This window comes from Schistocerca gregaria, chromosome 1 (assembly GCF_023897955.1).
Source record: "Schistocerca gregaria isolate iqSchGreg1 chromosome 1, iqSchGreg1.2, whole genome shotgun sequence".
Classification (NCBI taxonomy): Eukaryota; Metazoa; Arthropoda; class Insecta; order Orthoptera; family Acrididae; genus Schistocerca; species Schistocerca gregaria.
Genome location: NC_064920.1, coordinates 752,138,455 through 752,161,633, shown reverse-complemented (window position 1 = coordinate 752,161,633; position 23,179 = coordinate 752,138,455). Strand labels below are relative to the sequence as shown.

Sequence of the window (23,179 nt, the reverse complement as noted above, 5' to 3'; positions counted from 1 at the left end):
ACGGTAGTCCATTCAGGACTGGTTGTGCTACCCTGAGGGTGCAGGTTTACTTGTACTTGTGGTTGTACGTGCCCAAAGACAATTAAAGAAGAGGTTTCCGATCAAAACCCAAGCTACGCAAGACATGACTGTGATGCTCAACTTCGTTTGAGCTCAGTAAGTTAGGCGTGTGCTACACAACGGGAGTAGCTACTCTTGTAGCACAGTAATACAGCCTACATATGGAACGTTAGGTTAGTGGAACACGTCACTAGGGTGAATGGAGAATTGACTCAAAGTGCCATTCCTAACAGATGGTAGGCGTTATGACACATATTTGGTGTTTGTGTGTGTCTGTGTGTGTGTGTGTGTGTGTGTGTGTGTGTGTGTGTGTGTACGCGCGTGCGTGCGCGCAAGAGGGAGACAGTGCGTGTGTGCGTATTTGCATATGTGTGTATGTATGTATCAGTCTTTTGACTCGTTCGATGCCACCAGCCACGAATTCCTCTTTTGTGCCAACCTCTTCATTTAGAGTAGCTCTTGCACCCTACGTCCTCTGTTATTTGTTGCCTATTTGCCAGTCTCTGCCTTTATCTACAGTTCTGTACTCTCTATAACTCCCTCTAGCACCATGAAAGTATTTCTCAGATGATTCAACACATGTTCTGCCATCCTTTTCTTGTCAGTGTCTTCCATGTTTCTTTCTTCACTCATTCTGGAGAGAACGTCCTGATTCCTCATCTTACCCGTCCACATAATTTTCAACATCCTGCTCAGTGCCATATCTCAAACGCTTTGATTCTCTTCGTTTCTGGGTTTCCCAGGGACCATGATTCAATATCACACAATTGTGTTCCAAACGTTCATTTTCAGAATTTTTTTCTTAAATTCAGGCCGATGTTTGATATTGGTAGATTCATCTTGGCTAGCAATGCCCTCTTTGCCTGTGCTTGTCTGCTTTTTATGTCCTTGCTCCGTCCGTCATGTACTGTTTTGCTTGCAAGGTAGCACTGTTCCTTAATTTCATCTTTCGTGGTTCCCAGTTTTGTAGTGAAGTGTACTATTAATCTTATTTCTGCTGCTCCCCATTATTTTCTTCTTTTTTCTGTTCACTGTCAATCGGAATTCTGTATTCACCAAAGTGCACAATCCATTCACCTGGTTTTGTAATTATTCTTAACCTTCACTAGGATAGAACGACATGAGTCTATTGACTGGTTCGATGCAGCCCGCCACGAATTCGTCCCTCTAATCATTGATAACCTTTTGCTTTGAATTTTAATCCTACTCTTAAACCTTCCTTTTTTCTGTAATGGCTTTTTCGATGCATAGACTGAATACCAGATGCGAGATAACATCTCTGTCTTATATCCTTTATATTCCGAGCACTCCGTTCTTGGTCTTCCAATTCTTATTATTCCCTCTTGGTTCTTGTAGTCGCTTGGTTGAGACTTCCCCTAATTGTTTCATAAATTCCAAAAGAAAATATTGTGTATTCCTTCTGCTTTATCTGATCACAAGTATTGCAAAGCTCTACTAACCTCTGGCTGTAATACTTCATACCTTGTCTTCCATATCCACTCGCCCTTCTCTCTTATAATACCGGCATGTGTTTCATATACATTCTAGCGTGCAGTTGCTACGTCTGGAGAGCTGCAGTTCAAAGCGGTAGCGTTACTTTAGTGCTCTTCAAAGCCTTTCTTCAATCAAGGTAACTCTTCATCGCATAATATCTAGATAGTCAACACGTTCCCTATAACGCAACTCATTTCATTTCTCGGCTTAATGAAGTGGATTACCATGTTGTCAACTAGAAGTGAGCTACGTAGAGTCATATAGCATTTGGCCTAAAAGTGCTTTGCAGCAGTCAGTACGGTTGTTTTGCGGGCTGGCCGGCCGCGGTGGTCTCGCGGTTCTAGGCGCTTCAGTCCGGAACCGTGCGACTGCTACGGTCGCAGGTTCGAATCCTGCCTCGGGCATGGATGTGTGTGATGTCCTTAGGTTAGTTAGGTTTAAGTAGTTCTAAGTTCTAGGGGACTAATGACCACAGCAGTTGAGTCCCATAGTGCTCAGAGCCATTTGAACCATTTTGCGGGTTGGACTGGATTTGTGTAGTTGAAAACGCCTCATAATAACATCATACATTCTTCATATTCGTTACATTAACTAAAAAATATCTCTTTGAACTCCGAGTGAAACATAGAACTCTGTTTCAGATATTAGTGTAGTATAACACCAGAATTATTTATTTGATTCACCGCTACGCCTCTATGAGACAAATTCCTTGCTTTCCTCTTTATTACTTCATATCGTTGTAATTTTCTTTCTCTAACAATAAATATTAACCTCTAAATTAATTCCTCGGGTTTTTGTTTCATTCGCAAGTAGAGTATTTCAGACTAACACTTCCTTAGCGCTTTCACAGCAACTCAACTGGTCCTTTGCAACAATAGTAGGTCTTTCATGATTTGCCCTGATATCTTACTTTAAGCCAATAGTATCCTAAACATTCATGCAGTGCCCAAGACCAAATCGCAACACAGACATCCTCAAAAACCAGTTCTGCTGTACGGGGCAACACAGTGGTAAACATAATGGACCCCCATTCGCCAAGAGCCAGGTTCTCGGCTGTCTATCACTCTGATTTAGGTTTTGTGTGGTTTCTATAAATTACTTCCGGCGAATAGATAGATGTTTATTTTAACAAGACAGTGGTTGAATTCCGTCTGCGTCCTCACCCATTCTCAGTTAATTCCCGTAGCTAAAGGCTTTCACTTCGATTGGATACTGGTTTCCATCCTTCCTTCTGTGAGTACTGCTAGGTACTTACACGTGCAATAAAACATACGGCCATCACTATAAAATGTCAATGCAAACGGTGAGAAATATAGAGCGAGAAGTTCAAATTAAGAGAGCGCTAGCCATAGTCTTCCCAAAATCGTTTGCGTATCTTCTGTAGAACAATATCTAGGTGAGCCTCAAGAACAAAAGTTTTGACTTAGTGGAACTTTCTTGACACTCGTCGTTAATGCTTGAGGTGGTGTAAAGAACGACGGCAGTGAACAGTGGACGATTGTAAACAAGTGATTTGGGGTGATGAATTACGCTATACCCTGTGGCTATCATGCGTGTGAACCAGAGACGAGGTGGTATTACGGGATGGTAGTGTGTATCGTTGTTAGGGTGTGATCCCTTCAGTTCATAAAAGAACATGCTAATAATTGTGGAATAATCTGAATACCTTTTACAGTACTGTGTGCTGCGTACTGTAGAGGAACACACTGGAGACGATAACTGTTTGTATCAGCATTACAGTTCACCCTGTCATTAAGCAACACTGGTGAGGCAATGATTTGTGAACAATAACATTCTTGAAACGGACTGGTCTTCCTAGAGTCTCAAACTGATCCCAGTGGGAGACCTTTTGGATGCGCTAGAACCTTGATTTCGCCCCAAACTCCAGTGTACAGCATCGTTACCTTGGAACTTTGAACATCATTCAGAGGAAACAGACAGAGATGCTACGAACGTGATAAATAGAATTATAGCTCCTGCAAATGGGCAGTTTCGGTTTCATTTGAAGACAATTAGAGCATACCATCGATCTATATTAATATCAGTCTTAGGATATTGTGTAAGCGTTTGGGTTCATAGACTGCATGTGGCGAAGCGAGCCTCAGTGGGAAGCGTTCAACGAGGAGTGCTACTAAGATTAACAGGAGCCTTCTGCACTACCCTAAAGGATGCTTTGTGAATAATTCTAGTAATCTGCCCAACGGAGTCGAAAATTAGGAAAAGCGCAGCCCTTTACTGCTAAAAGAAATTCAATAAAATGGGTGTAGGAAGAATGCGTGAAATTAAGACCAATACGGAAAAGTTAATAAAATATTGCATATTACAACTGGAGCAAAATAAATAGGACACCACAGGCAAAGGCAGGAGAACATAATAATTTATCCCTGACATCAGGGAGAGACTAAAAATGAGATTTCTTAACTCGTCTAGTTCATTGGTGCATTACTTGACTGTCCATTGCTTGTATGCTACGTATCTATACAGAATTAAAGGACAGATGAGCGACAGCTGCATCTGCGAATGGGTGGTCACCCCAGAACACACACTGTGGCAGTACGCAATCTACTAAGGTGGCCATAGGCATGAAAGATGTTGGATCCCGAAGCGGGACTAAGGAGCGAGTCCACCTGGCGCATCCTGAACGATACTGCAGCCGCATTATCCCGGAAGGCCTACGAAGATTTAACCAGATATTCAATCACATGACTACATGCTGCCATTCCGGCTAGGCAACATACACTGTGGATGGAGAGAACACAACTTAGGTCGGTCAACACGGAATGAAGTAGTTTCTGAGGAATTTTAATTGCATGTGGTCATGGAAGAGTGAGCTTTAAGAAGTAGCGGTGATTGGTGGAATTAGCTGATTGTAATGGAAACGCTGCTGACGTGCTGCCCGACGCCCAAGGAATCGGGGTGGTATGAGGGGATCCAGAAATGGAAAAATCATCTACAGGTTAAATGCACCAAAATAAATGAACAAACATAAATCTCACTCGGTAGTGCTTATAGTAGTATTAATACTTAAGTAATTGGTTAAGAGGTTTATTGTAGTTTTGTAGTAGTGTACGTAGTTACAGTATTACGGAAATTAAGTTTCAGAAATAAATTTTTGATGAACAATTTTTTTTATTATCCGAAAATATGTCACTTGTGTGGCCTATTTTAGCTTCTCAGGTAACAGGTTGTAATTGTGAACAATAAATAAATAAATCATTACCTTGTCAGGTTTCGGCTCTTGAGGAAGAATGAGCTGACATTCCTCCACAGAAATTCAGACACCTCACTGAACGTTGCCCCGGCATACTTCAAGCCTTCATAAAGGCAAAGGGTGGACAGAATTCATATTGTCCGCTAAGGTGTCTGGATACCTCTGGTCAAATAGTGTAGTTTGTTGATAACCCCATCGATTACCTTAGTTTCCAGCTGATTATAAGTCTGTGCGCGACAGTTTGTATCTGATATCGGAACTACTTGAGATAATGGGCACGCAGGAAATCTGGTTTGTCCTGCCAGGCGCTCATTCCGCTTCGCATTTGCGGCGTCGCGGACACTGTGGCTGAGTGCGGACCTGGCCAACCTGCCTATTGGCCGCAGCATAATCTGCATTTATATTGGCTGCCGCACACTGGAGGTGCGCGGAATTCCGAAGGGACGAGCCTTTACATCGTTTTTTATTTGTTTTCTTTCCCTTCCTGTCCGTGCAAACAACTGAATTAAAGCCACTTGGTATGTGGTGAGTCACTTCATAATATATAAAATGCTAACAATAAAGGACTCAGGTATTTGCACAGAATTAAAAGGTTTACCACAGTGAAGACTTTCAACGTAGTAGTGAAAACAAAAGAATAGTTACTTAAATTTATCAGTTCTACTGGAAATTTCTTGAAAATAAAACTTCCAAAATAGTAAAACTTTTCTATTACGACGGTGTTTCAAAGTAAAGTCTCAAAAGTTACACAAAATTTCGAAAAATTGTGTGATGCTGTTGGTAGGTGTTTCTTGAGTTTCGGAAAGCGACCCACTGGTAGTAGAGTGACCCTACAACGCAGGAGAAGGCAGTAGAGTTCACAGCAAGACAGCCGCCCCGCTGTCTGCATGCACTATGACTGAGGAGCGATCTGTGACACGTTTTTTGTATAGTGACAATGCTATACGGTGTTCGTATTACGAGTGTTATAGAAAGTTTAAAAGCGGTACACCTTCTGTAGAGGATGACCCAAGACCAGGCAGGCTCACTGCTTAGTGACTGACCATAACATTGCGTTAGTGGGAGATATTGTAAAGAAGAGCGACCAGACACATAGCGCTGAACGAAATAGCCACAGGTTTGAAGAGTAGTATTTGTTCAGCGCAGAATATGGTTCACAATCTACTACACTTCAATAAGGTGTATGCTAGATGGGTGCAACGTCAGTTGACTGACGAATTGAATGTCCCTCACGTCAATGCCTGTGTAGAACTTTTGCATCGTTTCCACGTCGAAGGTGATGCATTTCTGGGAGAAGTTATTACACATTATGAGATTTGGGTCCACTATCACCAAACAGAAACGAAAATATCAAACAAGGAATGGCGCTACAGATCATAACATAAACAAAAAATATAGCACTCAGTCACCTGCTGGAAAAGTTATTCTCTTCTGAGATCCAATTGGCGTAATTTTGGTGAGTTACATGGACTGAGGAGTGACGGTAACCACTATTTCTCATTCAGACGTGCTGAACAATCAACTTCGCCCTGAACTCAGGAGTAAACGACGCGGAAATCTGACTTGAGGAGTATGGCTACAGCATGACAACACCCGTCCGAATTCAGCCTGTAAGACAATTGAGACTATTCAGAAAATTAAATTTGAATGTGTCGTGTATTTTCCTTATTCAAGAGGCCTCGCTCCTACTGACTTTCAGCTATTCGTTGCACTCAAAGGAGCAATGGCAGACAGGCATCTCAGAAATGACGAAGAGGTGAAAACGACGATGCACGACTGGCTACCCACACAATTTTTCCATCGTGGTACCTATGCACTTCTGAAGTGAGTAATATGCGCAATCAACGTCAGGGAGACTTCCGAAGTGCGAAATATGCGTGTGCAACATCGGGGAGACTATATCAAAAAATGACATATACGTTTTTCATTCATTATTACGATTAAAAGTATTGTCATATTTTTATGGTTATCATTTGAATCAACCTCGCAATTAATAAGAAAGTGTCAACCAATCATGATTGATTATTTTTTCAGTGTTCACTGAATAAATGCCGTAATTGTATCCAAATGAGTCCATATTGATAGACATATATATTTAGAGGGAGCAATAGTATGATATTCGAAGCTGGAATCTTACGTTGTAGCTGTTTTTGTGGTATTTTTCTGAGCTGAGAATAGTCTTTCTGAATCCACAGAGATGCCAAAAAGACGATACCGGAGGAGATAATACAGTGAAAGTACACGTGAGAACATGCTTTCACGTTTCAGCGCCTTCGGGAGTGAAAATTCATTATTCCTGTAGCGACATCTGCGGAGGTGATGGCCAAAATATGAAATTAATGGTTTAGGATACGCCAGTAGATCTGCTAGCAGAAAGTGAAAAGAGTGAAGGGTGGAAGGGGTCAGAAATATCTCACTATACACATTCTTGTAGTTAATGGGTCAGGATAATTTTTCATCTTAAAATTTGAACTTGGTAAGACTCTGTGTAGGAGTTAAATAAACGGAGACTTGAAATTCGACATGTGGGAAAGGTGGCTAAGTGAAACTAACTTACTTCATCAGAATTTTATGTATGCGCAGAGGGTGGGAGTTTTATTAAAATAAAGTGAATGAGTTGTTTATTTTGTTACCAAGATTTCTAGAAATTTTGAGTAATTAATGAAAAGTGACTAAAAATGCACAATGTTAACGTAGATAATGTTAATGCAAGTGGTTACAAACTATCTTTAATCAATTTTTCATTAATTCTTTACATATCAAGTTGTGGAAGCTGGCAATTATGGTTCTTATGGTGTTTCCAGTAAAGTACTAAGGATTTATTCCTATATAATAAGCCCAGTCCTATCCATATTATGTAATGTGTCACTAACTCACAGCAGTTTGCTAGAGAGTCAGAAATATGAGATTGTTAAACCCCTCTTTAAGGAAGGTGGTAAGAGGTATAAAAATAACTGTATCACAGCTGACACTATTTTCCAAAAATATTCAGAAAGTGGTGTATTGTAGAATCGTATCTCATCTACAAACGACAATACCCTCAGCAAATTACAGTTTGGGTTTCAGAAGGGTTGGTCTACTGAGAATGTCATTTACATATTCACTTACCATACTTTACAAGCGTTAAATAATAAAGTAGTTCCAGTTTGTATTTTCTCCAACCTATCTAAAGCATTTGACTGTGTGAATCACAGTATTCTACTAGATAAACTGAAGTTTTATGGGATTGATCGTACAGCCAACCAGTGGATAATGTCATATCTAATCAAAAGAATTCAGAAAGTTGTACTTAGTAATTCCACCAATATAGTTCGTGGACCTAATTCTCACTGGGGAGGGTTCATGTATGGGGTTCCCCAAGGTCCACTATTGTTCCTTATACTTGTAAATGATCTTATGTCTAAAACACAGCATGCAGAATTAGATCTTTTTGCAGATGACACTAGTACTGTAATCCGTCTAAGCACACATACAGAAACAGACGAAATGGAAAATAAAGTTCTTAAGAGTTTAATTGATTGGTTTTTCTGCTAATGGACTCACAGCATATTCATTTTGCACATCTAGGGTTACTACACTAATGGAAAGTGTAACGTGTGGTGAGGAAATAATAAATAGAACAGAAACTTCAAAATTCTTAGGTATTCATAGTGATGACAATTTAACTGGAAAAAGCACATTTTTGGAAATACTAAAACACGTTATTTCAGCCACATTTCTATTTAGAATTATTGCAAATCTCAGGGAGAGATAAATCAGTAAGGTGACGTATCTACATATTTTCATTCAGTAATGTCATATAGAATTATGTTCAGGAGTAACATTTCTTTAAGAAAGGAAATCTTGTGCAATAACGTTCTGTAAGAATAATATATGGTGATCATCCGTGATCATCTTATAGACACCTGTTTAAGGAACTGGGCTTACTGACTACTGCTTCACAGTATATTTATTCCCTCATTGAATTTTTTCTAAATAGTCCAATACAGTAAAAATGAAACAATGTGGTACGTAATTACAGTATCAGAAGGAAGAATGACATTCATTACCCCACATTAAGGTTTTCTTTAACACAAAAAATGAGTGTGCAATGCTGCAACAAAAAATTTTGATCACCTACCCAGTAATAAAGAAATGTATGACAGACAGCAAAGTAAAATCTCAAACAAACTGAGAAAGTTTTTTCTTAACAAGTCCTTCTATTAAACTGAAGAATTTCTGTTGCACTGATGTGTAAAATATGGTTGTTAGGAATTACTAACTCACTTCTGGATATCTATTTTTCTTTTAGTAGTAAATAAAAAAACTTACTCATTCTCATAAATTAAGGATAATTGCAGAATATGGTGGCACACTACGTGGAACTACGCAAAACTGGCGCTAATAGCATAGGCACAAAGGGAACACACACGACGCAGATCTTTAAGTCCACGGTATTGGTGATATGTTGAGAAAACCGTCCCATTTGCTACAAAATGCTACTGTTTCCTGCGCAGATACCCCGACATCAATATGGGATATGATCACCATGCACACATGTGCTGTTGTACATTGTGGACGTCCCGTACTGTAGCGCTTGGACACGTTTCCTGTCTGCTGGAATTGTTGCCATAATCTTGAGATCACACTTTGTGACAGACGGAGGGCCCATCCTACGACCTGCTGTTTTTGACCAGCCTCCAGTCGCCCTAGTATTCTACCCTTCATAACGTCATCAATATGTGTTCTTTGAGCCATTTTCAACACAGTCACCATTAGCACGTCTGGAAACGTCTGCACACTTACTCACTGCACCGTACTCTGACATGCACCAACATATCTCTGCATATGTGGACTAGTGCCAGCGCCACCGTGCGACGACCGCAGGCCAAATGCACCGCAAGGTCATACCCCGAGGTGATTTAAACCTGCAAACCACCCACCAGAGCGTTTTTTTCTTTGTATCAGCATTATCCTTAATTTATGAGCATGAGTGTAGAAATGTTCAGAATATAACCATATGTACAAATTACTCTGCAATGTGAATGTAAGATGACTAATTTCACATCATTACAATCTACTGTGCAAAATGATCCGTGGAACATGTAACTAACTAGCTAAAATTACAGCACGCAGTCCCTATTGCGTGTTGTAAAGATTTTGATGTCTACCCAAGATTTCTTCAGCCTCACTCCCTATGGGACTGTCGATTTGCAGTAGCCATGACTTTTCAAGCAACACACTCATTCCACCAAATTATTAGGGCCTGCATTCCGGTTTTCTGTCTATATTAAGTCCACATAGTTGCCAGTAGATCAACAGCGATATTTAGCGTATAGACTGGATGTAATGGCATGGTTTGTTGAGTCTAGATTATGATGTTTCAGCCGTGAGACGTTATTTGGCCTAGGTACTTGTAAAGTTCTGACTAGAATGAAACTAAAGCTCTGTCATGAAACAATGTCCTTCTAAGCTTTTGCGAATCAAAATAACATTTTGGGCCTTCGTTCCGTATATTTTCCTCAATAGCTGTCGTCCTATTTTCGAACTGGCATTGACATTGATGGTTAATGATGTGTGCTGCTGACAAAACAACTGGTATAGAAGGATAGTGAAATTTTGGTGATGTTCGTAGAAATCCTGGTGGCTTAAAACAACATTTCTAAACAGATTCTTTGTCATTGCCAGAGAATTACAACTGTTGTTACGTCTCCAATCTAGGCGAGATAGATTATATTCACTCTTTTCCTTTTTGTTCTACATATTCATTTCTCAATGTTTTGATGATCTTGGACTGAAAGCTAGACGACATAGCCCACAATCTTGCCCTATGCATAGTTTTATTTCAAATAATTTGGTAATTTTAGTCATTAACTTCTAGAGGATCCCTGTTGGATCACGTGATATTCGGTTAGTACCTCAAACAGGTAAGCAGCCAAATTGATCACTGTGTGAATCGAGTGACGTTGCTGCAGCATCAACTTACAGCTGTGAGATGTATATGTATTTCACATGTCCCAATTCCATGCCAATTTGTTGCATACTTCAAATATTTTCTATTTCATCTGTAGCTCTAATATGATAAGGGAGAGACGTTAGGATTTCTTTACAGGTGATTGAAAGAAGAGAAGTACCCCTGTAAGTGTTTAGAACTCTTTTATCACCTTTCTTACGAAGCAGTTTTCCAATCTGAATTTATAAATTTTCTCTCCCATGTAGTCACAGTGGCCGGTGAGTCAGAAGTTTGCTTCGAATATCGAGCTTTTCGACAGCTAAATGAAGTTCATACTTTTTTTTTGTTGTTTTTGAGCTGTAACATATGGTTCTACATTTTATCGTGAGTCGATAGAGTTGGGTCCTTGATCAAGATGAAACTGACGAAGTAGGTTTAGTTTCAACAGGGCGGCACAGAGCTACATTTGGCTTTCCAGAGGGAACGTCACATCGTTTGTGTAAGGAGAAAATACAAGGGACGTTCAGTAGGGTCTGATCATGGATCTACCACTCACCTTGCTATTTGTTGAAGATATAGTACCTTAATTAAATCAGGAGATCCTTGCAGTTTTTGGGTTTTATTAATGATCACCCTGTATAATGACAAGACAGGTGTGTCGGAACAATATTTTCCAGAGCAGATGTGAACTCTGGCCACAATTTATTGGTTATTAACTTTAGGTTAAAACTACATAAACTGAAAAAAACTGTGAAACTAAGGAGACGAAACCTGGATAAGGACAAAAAAACCAGAGGTTGTTGAGTGTGTCAGAGGGAGCTCTAGGCAATGGTTCACTTGTCCACGCGAAAGTAATACAGAAGAAGATGAATAGGTAGCTTTAAGTGATGAAATATTGAAGACGGCAGAGAATCAAATAGGTAGTAGAAATCCTTGGACAATATAGCAGATATTGCATTTGATTGGTGAAAAGAAAATTAATAAAAATGCAACAAATGAAGAAGACGAAAGGGAGTACTAAAGAATGAGAGTGACATGAATTGCAAAATGGCTAAGCAGGAATGGCTCGAGGGCAAATGTAAGGAATTAGAAGCATGTTTCGCTAGGGGAAAGATAGATAGCGCCTACAGGAAAATTAAAGAGGAATTTGAAGAAAGAACAAGCAGCTCTGTATTTCAAGATCTCAGATGGAAAACCAGTCCTAAACAATGAAAGGAAAGCTGGAAGATGGAAGGAGTATGAGGAGGGTGTATACAAAGGAGATGAATTTGAAAGTAATATTACAGAAATGGAAGAGGAATTAGATAAAGATGAGATGGGAGACACGATGCCAAGAGAAGCATTTGACAGAGCACTGGAAGATCTAAGGCCCCAGGAGTAGATGACATTCCATCAGAATTGCTGATAGCCGTTGGAGAGCCAGCCATGACAAAACTCTTCCGTATGACGTGCAACAAATATCAGTCAGGCGAAATACCCTCAGACGTCATAAAGAATGTAATAATTCTAATTCCAAAGAAAGCAGACGCTGACGTGTGAATATTGCTGAACCATCAGTTTAATACGTAACGGTAGTAAAATACCAACACAAATTCTTTACAGAAGAAAGGAAAAACTGGTAGAAGCCGACCTCGGGGAAGATCAGTTTGGATTTCACAGAAATGTAGGAACACGCGAGTCAATACTGACCCTACGACTTATCTTAGAAGATAGGTTGAGGAAAGGCAAACCTACGTATATAACTTTTATAGATTTAGAGAACACTTTTCATAATATTGACTAGAACATTCTCTTTGAAATTCTGAAGGTTGCAGGGCTAAAATGCAGGGAGCGAAAGGCTATTTACAACTTACACAGAAACCAGACGGCTGTTACAAGAGTCGACCGACATGGAAGAGAAGCAGTGATTGAAAAGAGAGTGAGACAGGGTTATAGTCTATCCCCGATGTTATTCAACATGTACAGTAAAGGAAACCAAAGAAAAAATTGGAGTAAGAGTAGTAGGCAGAAGAAACAATAACTTTGAGCTTTGCCGATGACATCGTAATTTTGTCAGAGACAGCAGAGAACGTGGAAGGCCAGTTGGATGGAAAGGAAAGTGTCTTGAAAGGAGTATATGAGATGAACGTCAAAAGCACGATCAAGATAATGGAGTGTAGTCTATTTAAATCAGGTGACGCTGAGGGAATTAGATTAGGAAATGAGACACTAAAAGCAGTAAATGTCGTTTGCTATTTGGGCAGCAAAATAACTAATGATGGCTGAAGGAAATAGGATGTAGAATGTAGATTGCCAATGGCAAGAAATGCATTTCTGAAGAAGATAAATTTATTAACATCAAATATAGTCTTAAGTATTAGGACGTTTCTTCTGAAGGTGTTTGTCTGGAGTGAAGCCATGTATAGAGGTGAAACATGGACAATAAACAGTTTGGACAAGAAGAGAACAGAACCTTTTGAAATCTGGAGCAACAGAAGGATGCTGGAGATTAGGTGGGTAGATCACGTAACTAAATAAATGTGTGGCATGACTTGACTAAAAGGAGGGACCAGTTCATTGGACACATTATAAGACATCAAGGAATCACTAGTATAGTAGTGGAGGGACGTGTGGAGGTGAAAGTGGTAGAGGGTGACCAAGAGATGAATTCAGTAAGCAGATTCAGAAGGATTTAGGTTGCAGTAGTTATATGGAGATGAAGCGGCTTGCACAGCTTAGAGTAGCGTGGAGAGCTGCAACAGACCAGTCTTCGGACTGAAGACCGAAACAACAACTACTTTGTGTGAAAGATGTTGATGCTACTTCTAGCTGCTGAAAGTTTTGTGGATTGACATATTTCGTATATTCTCTTGACCCTTCAACTGAACTAAGTCACAGAATTGTCAATTAATTTAAATGTTATGGTATCTGGAACACTGACTGGCTGCCTGCCTCCCATTTGACAATATCCCATGGAGTTTGAGTCTTATTCTCTGCATTATTTATTTCTGTCAGGACGTGCATACTTCTGATAATGTTAATGACTTTCTTTAAAGTATTATAATATTCTTCGTACTGTCCAAGTACAGTTGGATCCTGACTTATTCTGGCATTTATATATATAGCTTCCTCTTCCTCTCACATGAGACTTTGATTTCCTTACAGTGCTTACTTCTATTTTTTTTAATTGATTTTCTGGATAACTTTTTAGGAAAGCTCATTTAAAATATTGGCACAAATTCAGCATGGAATAAATTGAATTTCACCTTATCATCTCCATCTATAAATACTTAATCACCTCTTTTAACTTAATCTTAAAAGTCTGTATCCTGGTCTCATTAATAAGCTTCACTGCTATGTGTGAACCTGCGTTAGGGCATCAAGGTGCTATACAGTTTGCTTACATTAATTGTGGATCATGATCAGATAGTCCATTAACAACTGTGTACATATGAATTGTTCCAGCGTGAGCACTGTCTATAAATGTGTTATCAATCAGTTTCCTGCTATGGCAATGCAAGTAAGTTGGAAAATTAACTAGTGAAAATAGATAGAAACACCCAAATAATTATTTCAGTTCATTTTCCCTGTCTGTATTTTTTTAAGAAATCTACATTGGAGTCTCCACAAACTACTGTTTATTCTTTTCTGATAGATCAATAATGAGTCTACATATGGCATAAACAGCTGAATGTTTCCTAGAGGAGATCTTTAGATTGTTATAATTAGCAGAGAAGTATTTTACAGTTACAGTTCATAAACACATTCCTCCAGCCCCTGATAAACACAGAAACATTTATTTCATTGTTTCTAACTCAGTTGCCAACTCGTAATGTGTTACATCTCCTCCTTTTCCCGTGTTAGTTCTTCATGAAAATGATGGTAGTCTGTAATCTCTTCTATTTAAATCTCTATCCCTGTTGTTACATGGTGTTCAGAGTCGCACAAAACATCTATCACTTCAGAATTTCCCACATCTATTCATACAAGAAGCTCATCTATCTTGTTTTACAGACCTCTAATGTTCTCATGAAACAAATTAATTTCCCTTTTCTGTTAACTGTTTCATATATGGGGTTTTTCATTAAATGTGTTCGCCTCTGTAAGGTACGAAATAATAGGCGACGGAAATATTTATTGCGATAGGTCACCATAAGAAACGTTATAGTATCTGCGGAGCTATGAACATAGTTTATTCTGTTATTATCCAAAGAGTTACAGCAAAAAGATATAATTTTTTTAATGGAACAATAGTTGTTTCTATCATGCACTGGAATCAGTAACACCTGTGTGTATACATCAGTTTAAAGTACATTCCTATCACTTTTAGTGTGGAAGTTACAACCCTTCAAAGTTTCAGGGGCAGATACCACACATGCCGCGCATAACGCAAAGCGTCTTCTAAATGTAATGCGGCCGAGTTGCCGGTGTCACGGAGCGAGAAGCTTCCTCGATGCGCTGTTAGACTGCCGACTGTCGCCGCACACGGCCATATAACTTACAGTTCGAGCCACACAAACAAATGGGGCTCAATATACCACAGGATGAAGATGGCATACAGGAACAACGAGTACGATGACATGTTGCTGAAGCTCGTGGAGTGCCGACACGATGCCACTGAAGCACCCATGGCGTACGCCGTGAGATATCCTCGGCGAAGAGCTCCGGCAGCCATTACGTTCTTAAGTGCCGAACAATGACTTCGGGAAACAGGCAGCTTGGTAACGCACCGCAGTAACAGACTGCAAGAAGTGAAGAGACGGAGGTATTCATTTTAGCTGCAGTGCACCACGATCCTCATGTCAGCTTATGAGCCGTTGCTGCAATCGCCGGTGTCAGTCTCACATATATGTGGTGTATAGTACACGGCCACAGGTTTCACCCGTACCGCCTGTCACTGACCCAGGACCTGCAAGGGAACGATTTGCGTGAGAGAATTTCACGCTGGAGTCTTTACAAGGTGTTATGTCCTCTGATGAGTCCACGTTCACAAATTATGGTGCAGTGAATCGCCATAAAATGCACTACTGGGCCACAGACAATCCTCGAAGGATACGACCTGTCGAAGTCAACGTAGGTGGTCTATAAATGTACGGTGTGGAATCCTTGGAGATGAAATCATCGGTCCACACTACTTCCCAGGTACACTGACAGATGAGTTATATCGCGCGTTTATAGTAGACAGTTCGGATGGTCTCCTTGAACATGTGTGTCTACACACGAGAGTCCATATGTGCATGCAGCACGATGGTCACCCAGCCCATTCTGCGCTTGCTGTTGTGGAATCACTAAACAACAGGTTTGCAGGAAGGTGGTTGGGGCGCCATAGTCCTCATTCATTCAAGATTGCCCGATTTAACACCATAGACAGGATCGTGTTTATGTCACTGAGCCCACATCCCCAGATGATCTAAAACGGCGTGTCGAGGACACATGTTGCTCCGTGACACCGGCGATGTTACATTTCGTCGGCAGATCCTTTAGAACGCGCATTGAATTTTGCATTCAGGCACAATGACACACATTTGAACATCTCATTTAAATCAACTTCCGCCACCAGAACATCCATCACCCACCACACAGCCATGTATTGTGGTATCTGCCCCTGAAATTTGAAGGGTTGCAGCTCCCAAACTAAAACTGATAGGAATGTAATTTAAATTGATGTATACACACTGATTCCAGTGAATGATAGAAACAACTATTGTTACGTTTAAAAAATTGTATCTTTTTGCTGTAACTCTTTGGATAATAACGCAATAAACTATGTTCATAGCTCCGCAGACAGTGTAACGTTTCTTATGGTGACCTACTGCAATAAATATTTCCGTCGTCTATTACTTCGTAATTTAGAGAGGCAAATACATTTAGTGAAACACCCTGTATACCGATCCTGTTCTGTTCTACTTTCTTCCAAGACTGTCTGTCTATAACCTGACTAACCTAAAAATGTGTCCCTCTGACTCCATTAACCAGACAGATGTTATCATGTGTGTACTTGTGGTCCTCCTTATACTTTCTGCAAGAAGCATGTATAATGTACGCTTCACCCTTCTACTGTGGTGCAGGTAATGATTTCTAATGGACAACGACAATGGTTCCAAATGCAGATTCAAGCTGTATGTACTTAACAATGAAACGAAATAAATTTAATCTTTCAAGCTGTGATTGCAATTTTTATTTTCAGTTCACTTATTACACAATATAAAGTTCTGGGACAAATAATTAACGAAGTAATCAATCAGTCGTAAACATAAGACGTTTTCCATGGTGTTGAGCCACACTCATGCAATTTTTTTTTAGAGAATAAACCGCCATTTGGCTGTTTATTACTGCATTTATCTTCTGTACTATCTAGGTTTCGGCTTTTATTCCATTATCGCGCACGAAGTTCTTACACCATTAACATGTCACATCTGTTAAGACAGTCCAAAGCAGACGAACAAGACTAAAACATGCCTTTAAGATAGTACAGCAGATAAATAAAGTAACACACAATCAAATGGAGTTTATTCTCTCAAAAAAATGTCTTTTCATCCCCTATCGTGTTACCTCTGTTCGTGAACGAAATGATGAGGCACTAATATCCAGTTCAGTAATTAGCTTCACTTTGACGAAGGCAAGTATGTAAGAAAGAATGTTTAAGGTTAAACCACTCATGGAAGACAACCTAATTGAGCAAAGAGTAATGCCAATTATAGCATAAAGGTAGGAAAGGAAATAGGCAGTGTATTCTTCAAAGGAACCATCCCGGCATTCGCCTAATTATGGGTGACCAAGTCGGGATTTGAAACATACTCCACCTGAATGTGATATCAGTGCCTTAAATATTGCACGAAATCGTGAAATTTTCGTGTAGGTACTAGAAAGAATCGCACTAACTGTCTATATGTCTTAATCTGTGCTTTATAGCTTTGATAAGACATTTAAAAAACTTCATTATGCTCTAGCTAGTTTGAACCGTTCGTGTAGTCACCTGGCAAACTTTAAAGCTTAAAAGTTTGTACACCATGTGCCCCCTATCGTAACATAAGGCACTTCTCCAGATCTAAGTGGGTAGTGACTGGTGTAGCAGGTTCAGTTTCCCTGAAGCCATCGATGTTAACTTCTTACGTGGTTTCCCTAAAATCTGAAGGTGAATGTAGGGATGTTTCAACACAGCAGAAAACGCATTAAGTGCGTAAAGGGGGATGAAAATCTAATATTCATGAGGGATTGAAATGCCGTCATAGGGGGAGAAATAGGATAAAGGGTTGCTGGAGAATATGCTTTTGGTACTAGGAAATGAGGGAGGAGAAAGACTGAGTTCTGCAATGAATTTCAGCTAGTAATAGCGAATACACCGTTCAAGAGTCACAACAGGAGGAGGTGTACTTGGAAAAAGCTGGGGTTAGGGGAGATTCTAGTTACATTTCATCATGGTCAGGCAGAGATTCCTAAATCAGATATTGGATTGTATGGCGTACCCAGGAGCTGATATAGACTCAGATCACAATTTCGTAGTGAGGAAGAGTAGGCTTTAATTTAAGAGACTAGTCAGGAAGAATCAGTGATCAAAGAAGTGGGATACAGAAACACTAAGGAATGAAGAGATACGCTTGAAGTTCTCTGAGACTATAGGTACTTCGATGATAAATATGTCAGTAGGCAGTTCTCGTGAAGAGAAACGCTCTTCTCTGAAAAGGGCAGTCAGGGGAGTTGGAAAGAAAACACTTAGGTACAAAGAAGGTAACTGCGAAGAAACCGTAGGTAACAGAAGAAATACTTCATTTGATCAATGAAAGAAGAAAGAACAAAAATGTGCAGGGAAATTCAGGAATACAAAATAAAAGTTACTCAGGAAAGAAAGAAATAGGTAGTGCAGGGAAGCTAATGAAAAGTGGCTTCATAAAACATGTAAATATACCGAAAAAGAAATTATTGTCGAAAGGACTGACTTAGTGTGTAGAAAAGTCAAAAGAATCTTCAGTGCAATTAAAAGCAAGGATGATAAAATTAAGAGTGCCAACAGAATTCCACGATTAAATGCAGAAGAAAGAGCGGGTAGGTGAAAACAGTACTTGTATGAGGGGGAAGATGTGTCTGATGACTTGATAGAAGAAGAAACAAGAGTCAGTCGACAAAGAGAAGATGGGAGATCCAGATGTAAGACAGGACTGTAGTCTTTCGCCCCTGCTGTTCATTCTATACATCGAAGAAGCAATGACGGGAATAAAAGAAAGGCTCAAGAGCGGCACTGAAATTCAAGGTGAAAGGATAAGATAACCTTATGAGGGCTCAGGTATTTTCTCTGCCTCGTGCTGACTGGGTGCTGTGCGCTGTCCTTAGGTTAGTTAAGTTTAAGTAGTTTTAAGTTCTAGGGGACTGATGACCATAGATGTTAAGTCCCATAGTGCTCAGAGCCATTTGAACCATTTAACCTGATGACATTTGTATCGTCAGTGAAAGCGAAGAATTACAAAAATGGTTCTGAGCACTATGGGACTTAACTGCTGAGGTCATCAGTCCCCTAGAACTTAGAACTACTTAAACCTAACTAACTTAAGGACATCACACACATCCATGCCCGAGGCAGGATTCGAACCTGCGACCCTAACGGTCGCACGGTCTCAGGCTGTAGCGCCTAGAAACGCTGGGCCACTCCGGCAGGCCAGTCGGAGCAAGGAGGACATAAAAAGAAGACTGCCGCTGACAAAAAGGGCATTCCTGGCCAAGTGAAGTCTACTAGTATCAAATAGACCTTAATTTGAGAAAGAAATTTCTGATAATGTACGTTTAGAGCACAGAAATGTGTCGTAGTTAAACATCGACTGTGGGAAAACCGGAACAGAAAAGAATCGAAGCGTTTGAAACATGGTGTTACAAACGAATGTTGAAAATTAAGTGGACTTATAGGGTAAGGAATTAGGAGGTTCTGCTGAATATCGGGTAGGAAAGGAATATGTGGAAAACGCTGACAAGGAGAAGGAGTTGAATGGTAGGACATCTGTTAAGACGTGAGGGAATGACTTCCGTGGTACTGGAGGGAGCTGTAGAAGTCAAAAACTGTGGAGGAATGCAGAGATTAGAATACACCCAGCGAATATCTGAGGACATAGGTTGCAAATGCTACTTCTTTTGCTGTTTGCAACTCGTATTCCATCTCTAACGCCCTTATCGTCAACTGTATGTTAAGTACTAACCTTCCTTTCCTTCGGGAGTTGGGGTATTTTCCGTGCGCACGAACGAAGGTGTGGAATTTGACAGATCAATTATTTCCTTAATAAGGCTGGAAAGAGTTGTATCGCGCCAGTCTAGAATACCGAGCTAGTCCGAGTTTTGTTTACCACGAGTATAAAGATATTATGAAACACTGGTTATTGCAAAACTCTAGCCGGTTCTACATTTCTTTTTTTTTAAGAAAAAGTAAAATGGGTAGTTTTTTCTTTTTCCCAACATTCTTCATTTACACAGTCTAAAACGAGATGACAGGAGAAAACGCTCTGTGCCTAGCAGTGAATAATACTTAGTTCTCCTTTGGGTGAAGGCTTTTAGTTCAAAGTTTTTGCGATGAATGGTTCCATTCCTTAAGCAATTTTCTGAGACATCTACGAATTAGCCATCTATTCCTAACATCAGTCATTAAATTTAAAAAAAAATCAAGAAAGAAATATTTTTAGTTACGAGAAAAGGAGGAAATAAGGTCAATCGTCAATCAGTTCAAATTTCAAATTCCATAGGTTTCTCATTGACTTAGAAAACCTATGTCTTTTTCAATCGCCGTACCTTCCCAGATATGGTTTGTCCGTATTATTGATACGTGTGTAAAATTCTTCACCTGATTTTAGAGCTCTTTAATGGTAAAGATTAAGAAGTACCCCATGTGCATTCATTAAAGCACGCAGCGCGTCCACTTAAAACGGACGTGGCTGCCCCATGTCAACGATGCTGGGAACACACGGTCCGCTTACTTCTGCAGTTCTCACCACTTGCCGGACGATAGTTACCTGAAACAAACACGTGCAGTTCTCGTTTTACTCAAATTTTCAACTCATCTGTAAGATACAGTAAACTAATTCTTTAGTCCAATTTTAGCTTCCGTGATGATATGAAAATTGAACTTTTAACGGAAATATCATTTCTCTTCGGAAACAAAGCTATAGATGATTTCTTTGCGGAATTACGCTGGTTTCATTCGTATTTTCAATATACTTACTAACAATATTGTGACTCACATTGGAGCATTTCTGCTGCGTCTGCAGATGACCGGTAGGACATGCAGAGGGAGACATTTTTGAGTCCATAGAATGCACTCATCCGACATGGAAGCGTGATTAAAGCGTTTAGTTGATAATTGCTAGTCTCCAGTTAATGTAATTGATTTTGTTCCCTTATGAGACCTTTTTATTCGCAAATGCACCAGAAGCTGTATCCCAGTGCCATAGCATCACGGAAATCAGCAGGATATTTATGAGACATAGTTACAAAATTACTACTATCTGTGTTTGACTTCCTATCGACGCTGAGTCAATGTGGACTGTGGCATTCCCCAACAACGGTGAAGAATATTAAAACGGAGGTGTAGCAGCATTAATGAACATTGTACGATTTATCATGAGCTTCACTCTACAGCAGTGGTTTCCTACCTGGGGATAATTACCCCCTTAAGGATAAAGTCTAATTTTCTGAGTGGTGAAATCAAAAGGGTTCACTTTTGTTTCTATCACGAAACTAAATTACATTTAAAGGATAATTACTATTATCACTCTTTCTTAGGACTACAATACCAGTTACGTAAATTAGAAGTAATTTGAATTTTTTCCAAATACTAGTTTTAACGCTTGACATAATCTTGTGGCGGTTACAGCATTTGAAACAAATGTAGCGACATTTCCCTCACGTAATCCACTCACTATATACATACTTCACATATTGTGCCGTGCACCTATGACAGTAAAATTGAGAAATATGAATCACGTATGCTTCAAAATCTCTTGAAAATTCCTCGTCCGTGTTGTAGGTAGACCAGAAATTGTTTCATTATTCACTTTGCATCAGTAAACGAACTAATTGGCAGCACAACAGTAACTATATAATGGCTACTACCTGCAGTCTGGTCTGCTCTATATTATTATTATAATTATTACCGTTACTGTTATTATTAGCAGTGTTCAGGCACAGACCATTATCAGCCAGAAGTCTTCCATTTTCTACCATTGCAGAAATAAGGAGTCCACCACTCAAGTGATTTACAAATAGTAGGCCTGCATGTAGTGCAATCACTTTAATTTGGTTGATTTAAATGGGGGTGGAAGGTGTGGGTGAAGAAAGTGCCGCTAGGGAGACGATTAGTGCAGAGGAAGCACGTTCTGTAACAAGTGTTTATCCTCAACGTGTATAGTTAAGTTTTCATTCTAAGAAGTAGTTTTAGGTAACACTCACAATCCACTGAGCATTGCTTCATCATTCTATGAAAAAACGGTGTTAGAAATAAGTCGTACCAATTGCCTCATAGACTCATTCGTTCGAGTATTAATGAAACATCTACAAAAACTAAAGATCATTAATCTTTCGCCACTTCAAACATGAAAGTGTTTAAAGGAAATTCTTTTTCATATTAATGTTTAATTAGTTGCTTAAGATGTTGCTGGTGGAAGGAGGGGGAATACTAATTAATATTTGATTGCAGTCAGGGCAAAAAGTCTTGGAAAGGTTGGCAACCACTGCTCTACAGAGAATAATACGTTAAAGGATCATCGTCCTTTAACGTGTTCCTTTAGAGTAGTCAGTATCCGAAGACATTTTCTGAACAGAGAAACTAGTGATGATACGAATAATAATTAGCATGCAGCGGTTTATCTGTACACCAGCATCTAACGATTGTTGTTCCTTAGCAGGTGACTTTTTTCCACCATTATTGCACATTGACTTTTCATTTAAAACTCTGAACACGTTCCTGGGTATTCTGTAATAATGTGTGAAATTGTCACTATTAGGTCTTTTCAATAATTAATTATATCTGTGTTGGGAGCGTAACAAGGTTGCAATATATCTTATTAAAATATTACACCTGTTAACTATGCACATTATTTGTATGTCTGATGCATATTTCAACGTAAATAAAAGTGTCCTAAAGCAGCAGCTGCTGGAGATCCAAGACACGTATACACTGACGTGCAGAAATTAATATACCTGTAATATGAAATGTATTCATTTATCAGTATTTATAGCTTGTACTAACAACACTATTTTTCAGGTAAAAACGGGAGAAAGACCAGTCTCTCACGATGGAAGGTATGTAAACAAATAATGAACTAAAAATAATAGTATTTAGTTCTATAATGAACATTTATAAGTTACGTTATATACAAAATTCAAATATTCTCGTACTCACAGTTTATAAAGGACTTGGACTTTTTCGACTGCCAAAACTGAACCGCAAGCGAAATGGAATTCCAAATATAGTATTTCAGAAATATTAGTGACACATTTCCACATATAAATTACGCATACAGAACATCATT

General features: G+C 39.4%; 1 protein-coding gene across 4 annotated transcripts in view; it reads left to right on the top strand.

The window, feature by feature from the left end:
• LOC126267692 (probable 3',5'-cyclic phosphodiesterase pde-5) overlaps nucleotides 1-23,179 on the top strand; it is a 1,251,264-nt gene that overhangs the window by 973,715 nt on the left and 254,370 nt on the right. For all 4 annotated transcript variants that reach the window (XM_049973005.1, XM_049972997.1, XM_049973010.1 and 1 more), the window contains exon 4: nucleotides 22,912-22,949. In XM_049973005.1, coding sequence (XP_049828962.1) covers nucleotides 22,912-22,949 — 38 coding nt within the window. The remainder of the gene's footprint in view (nucleotides 1-22,911; nucleotides 22,950-23,179) is intronic.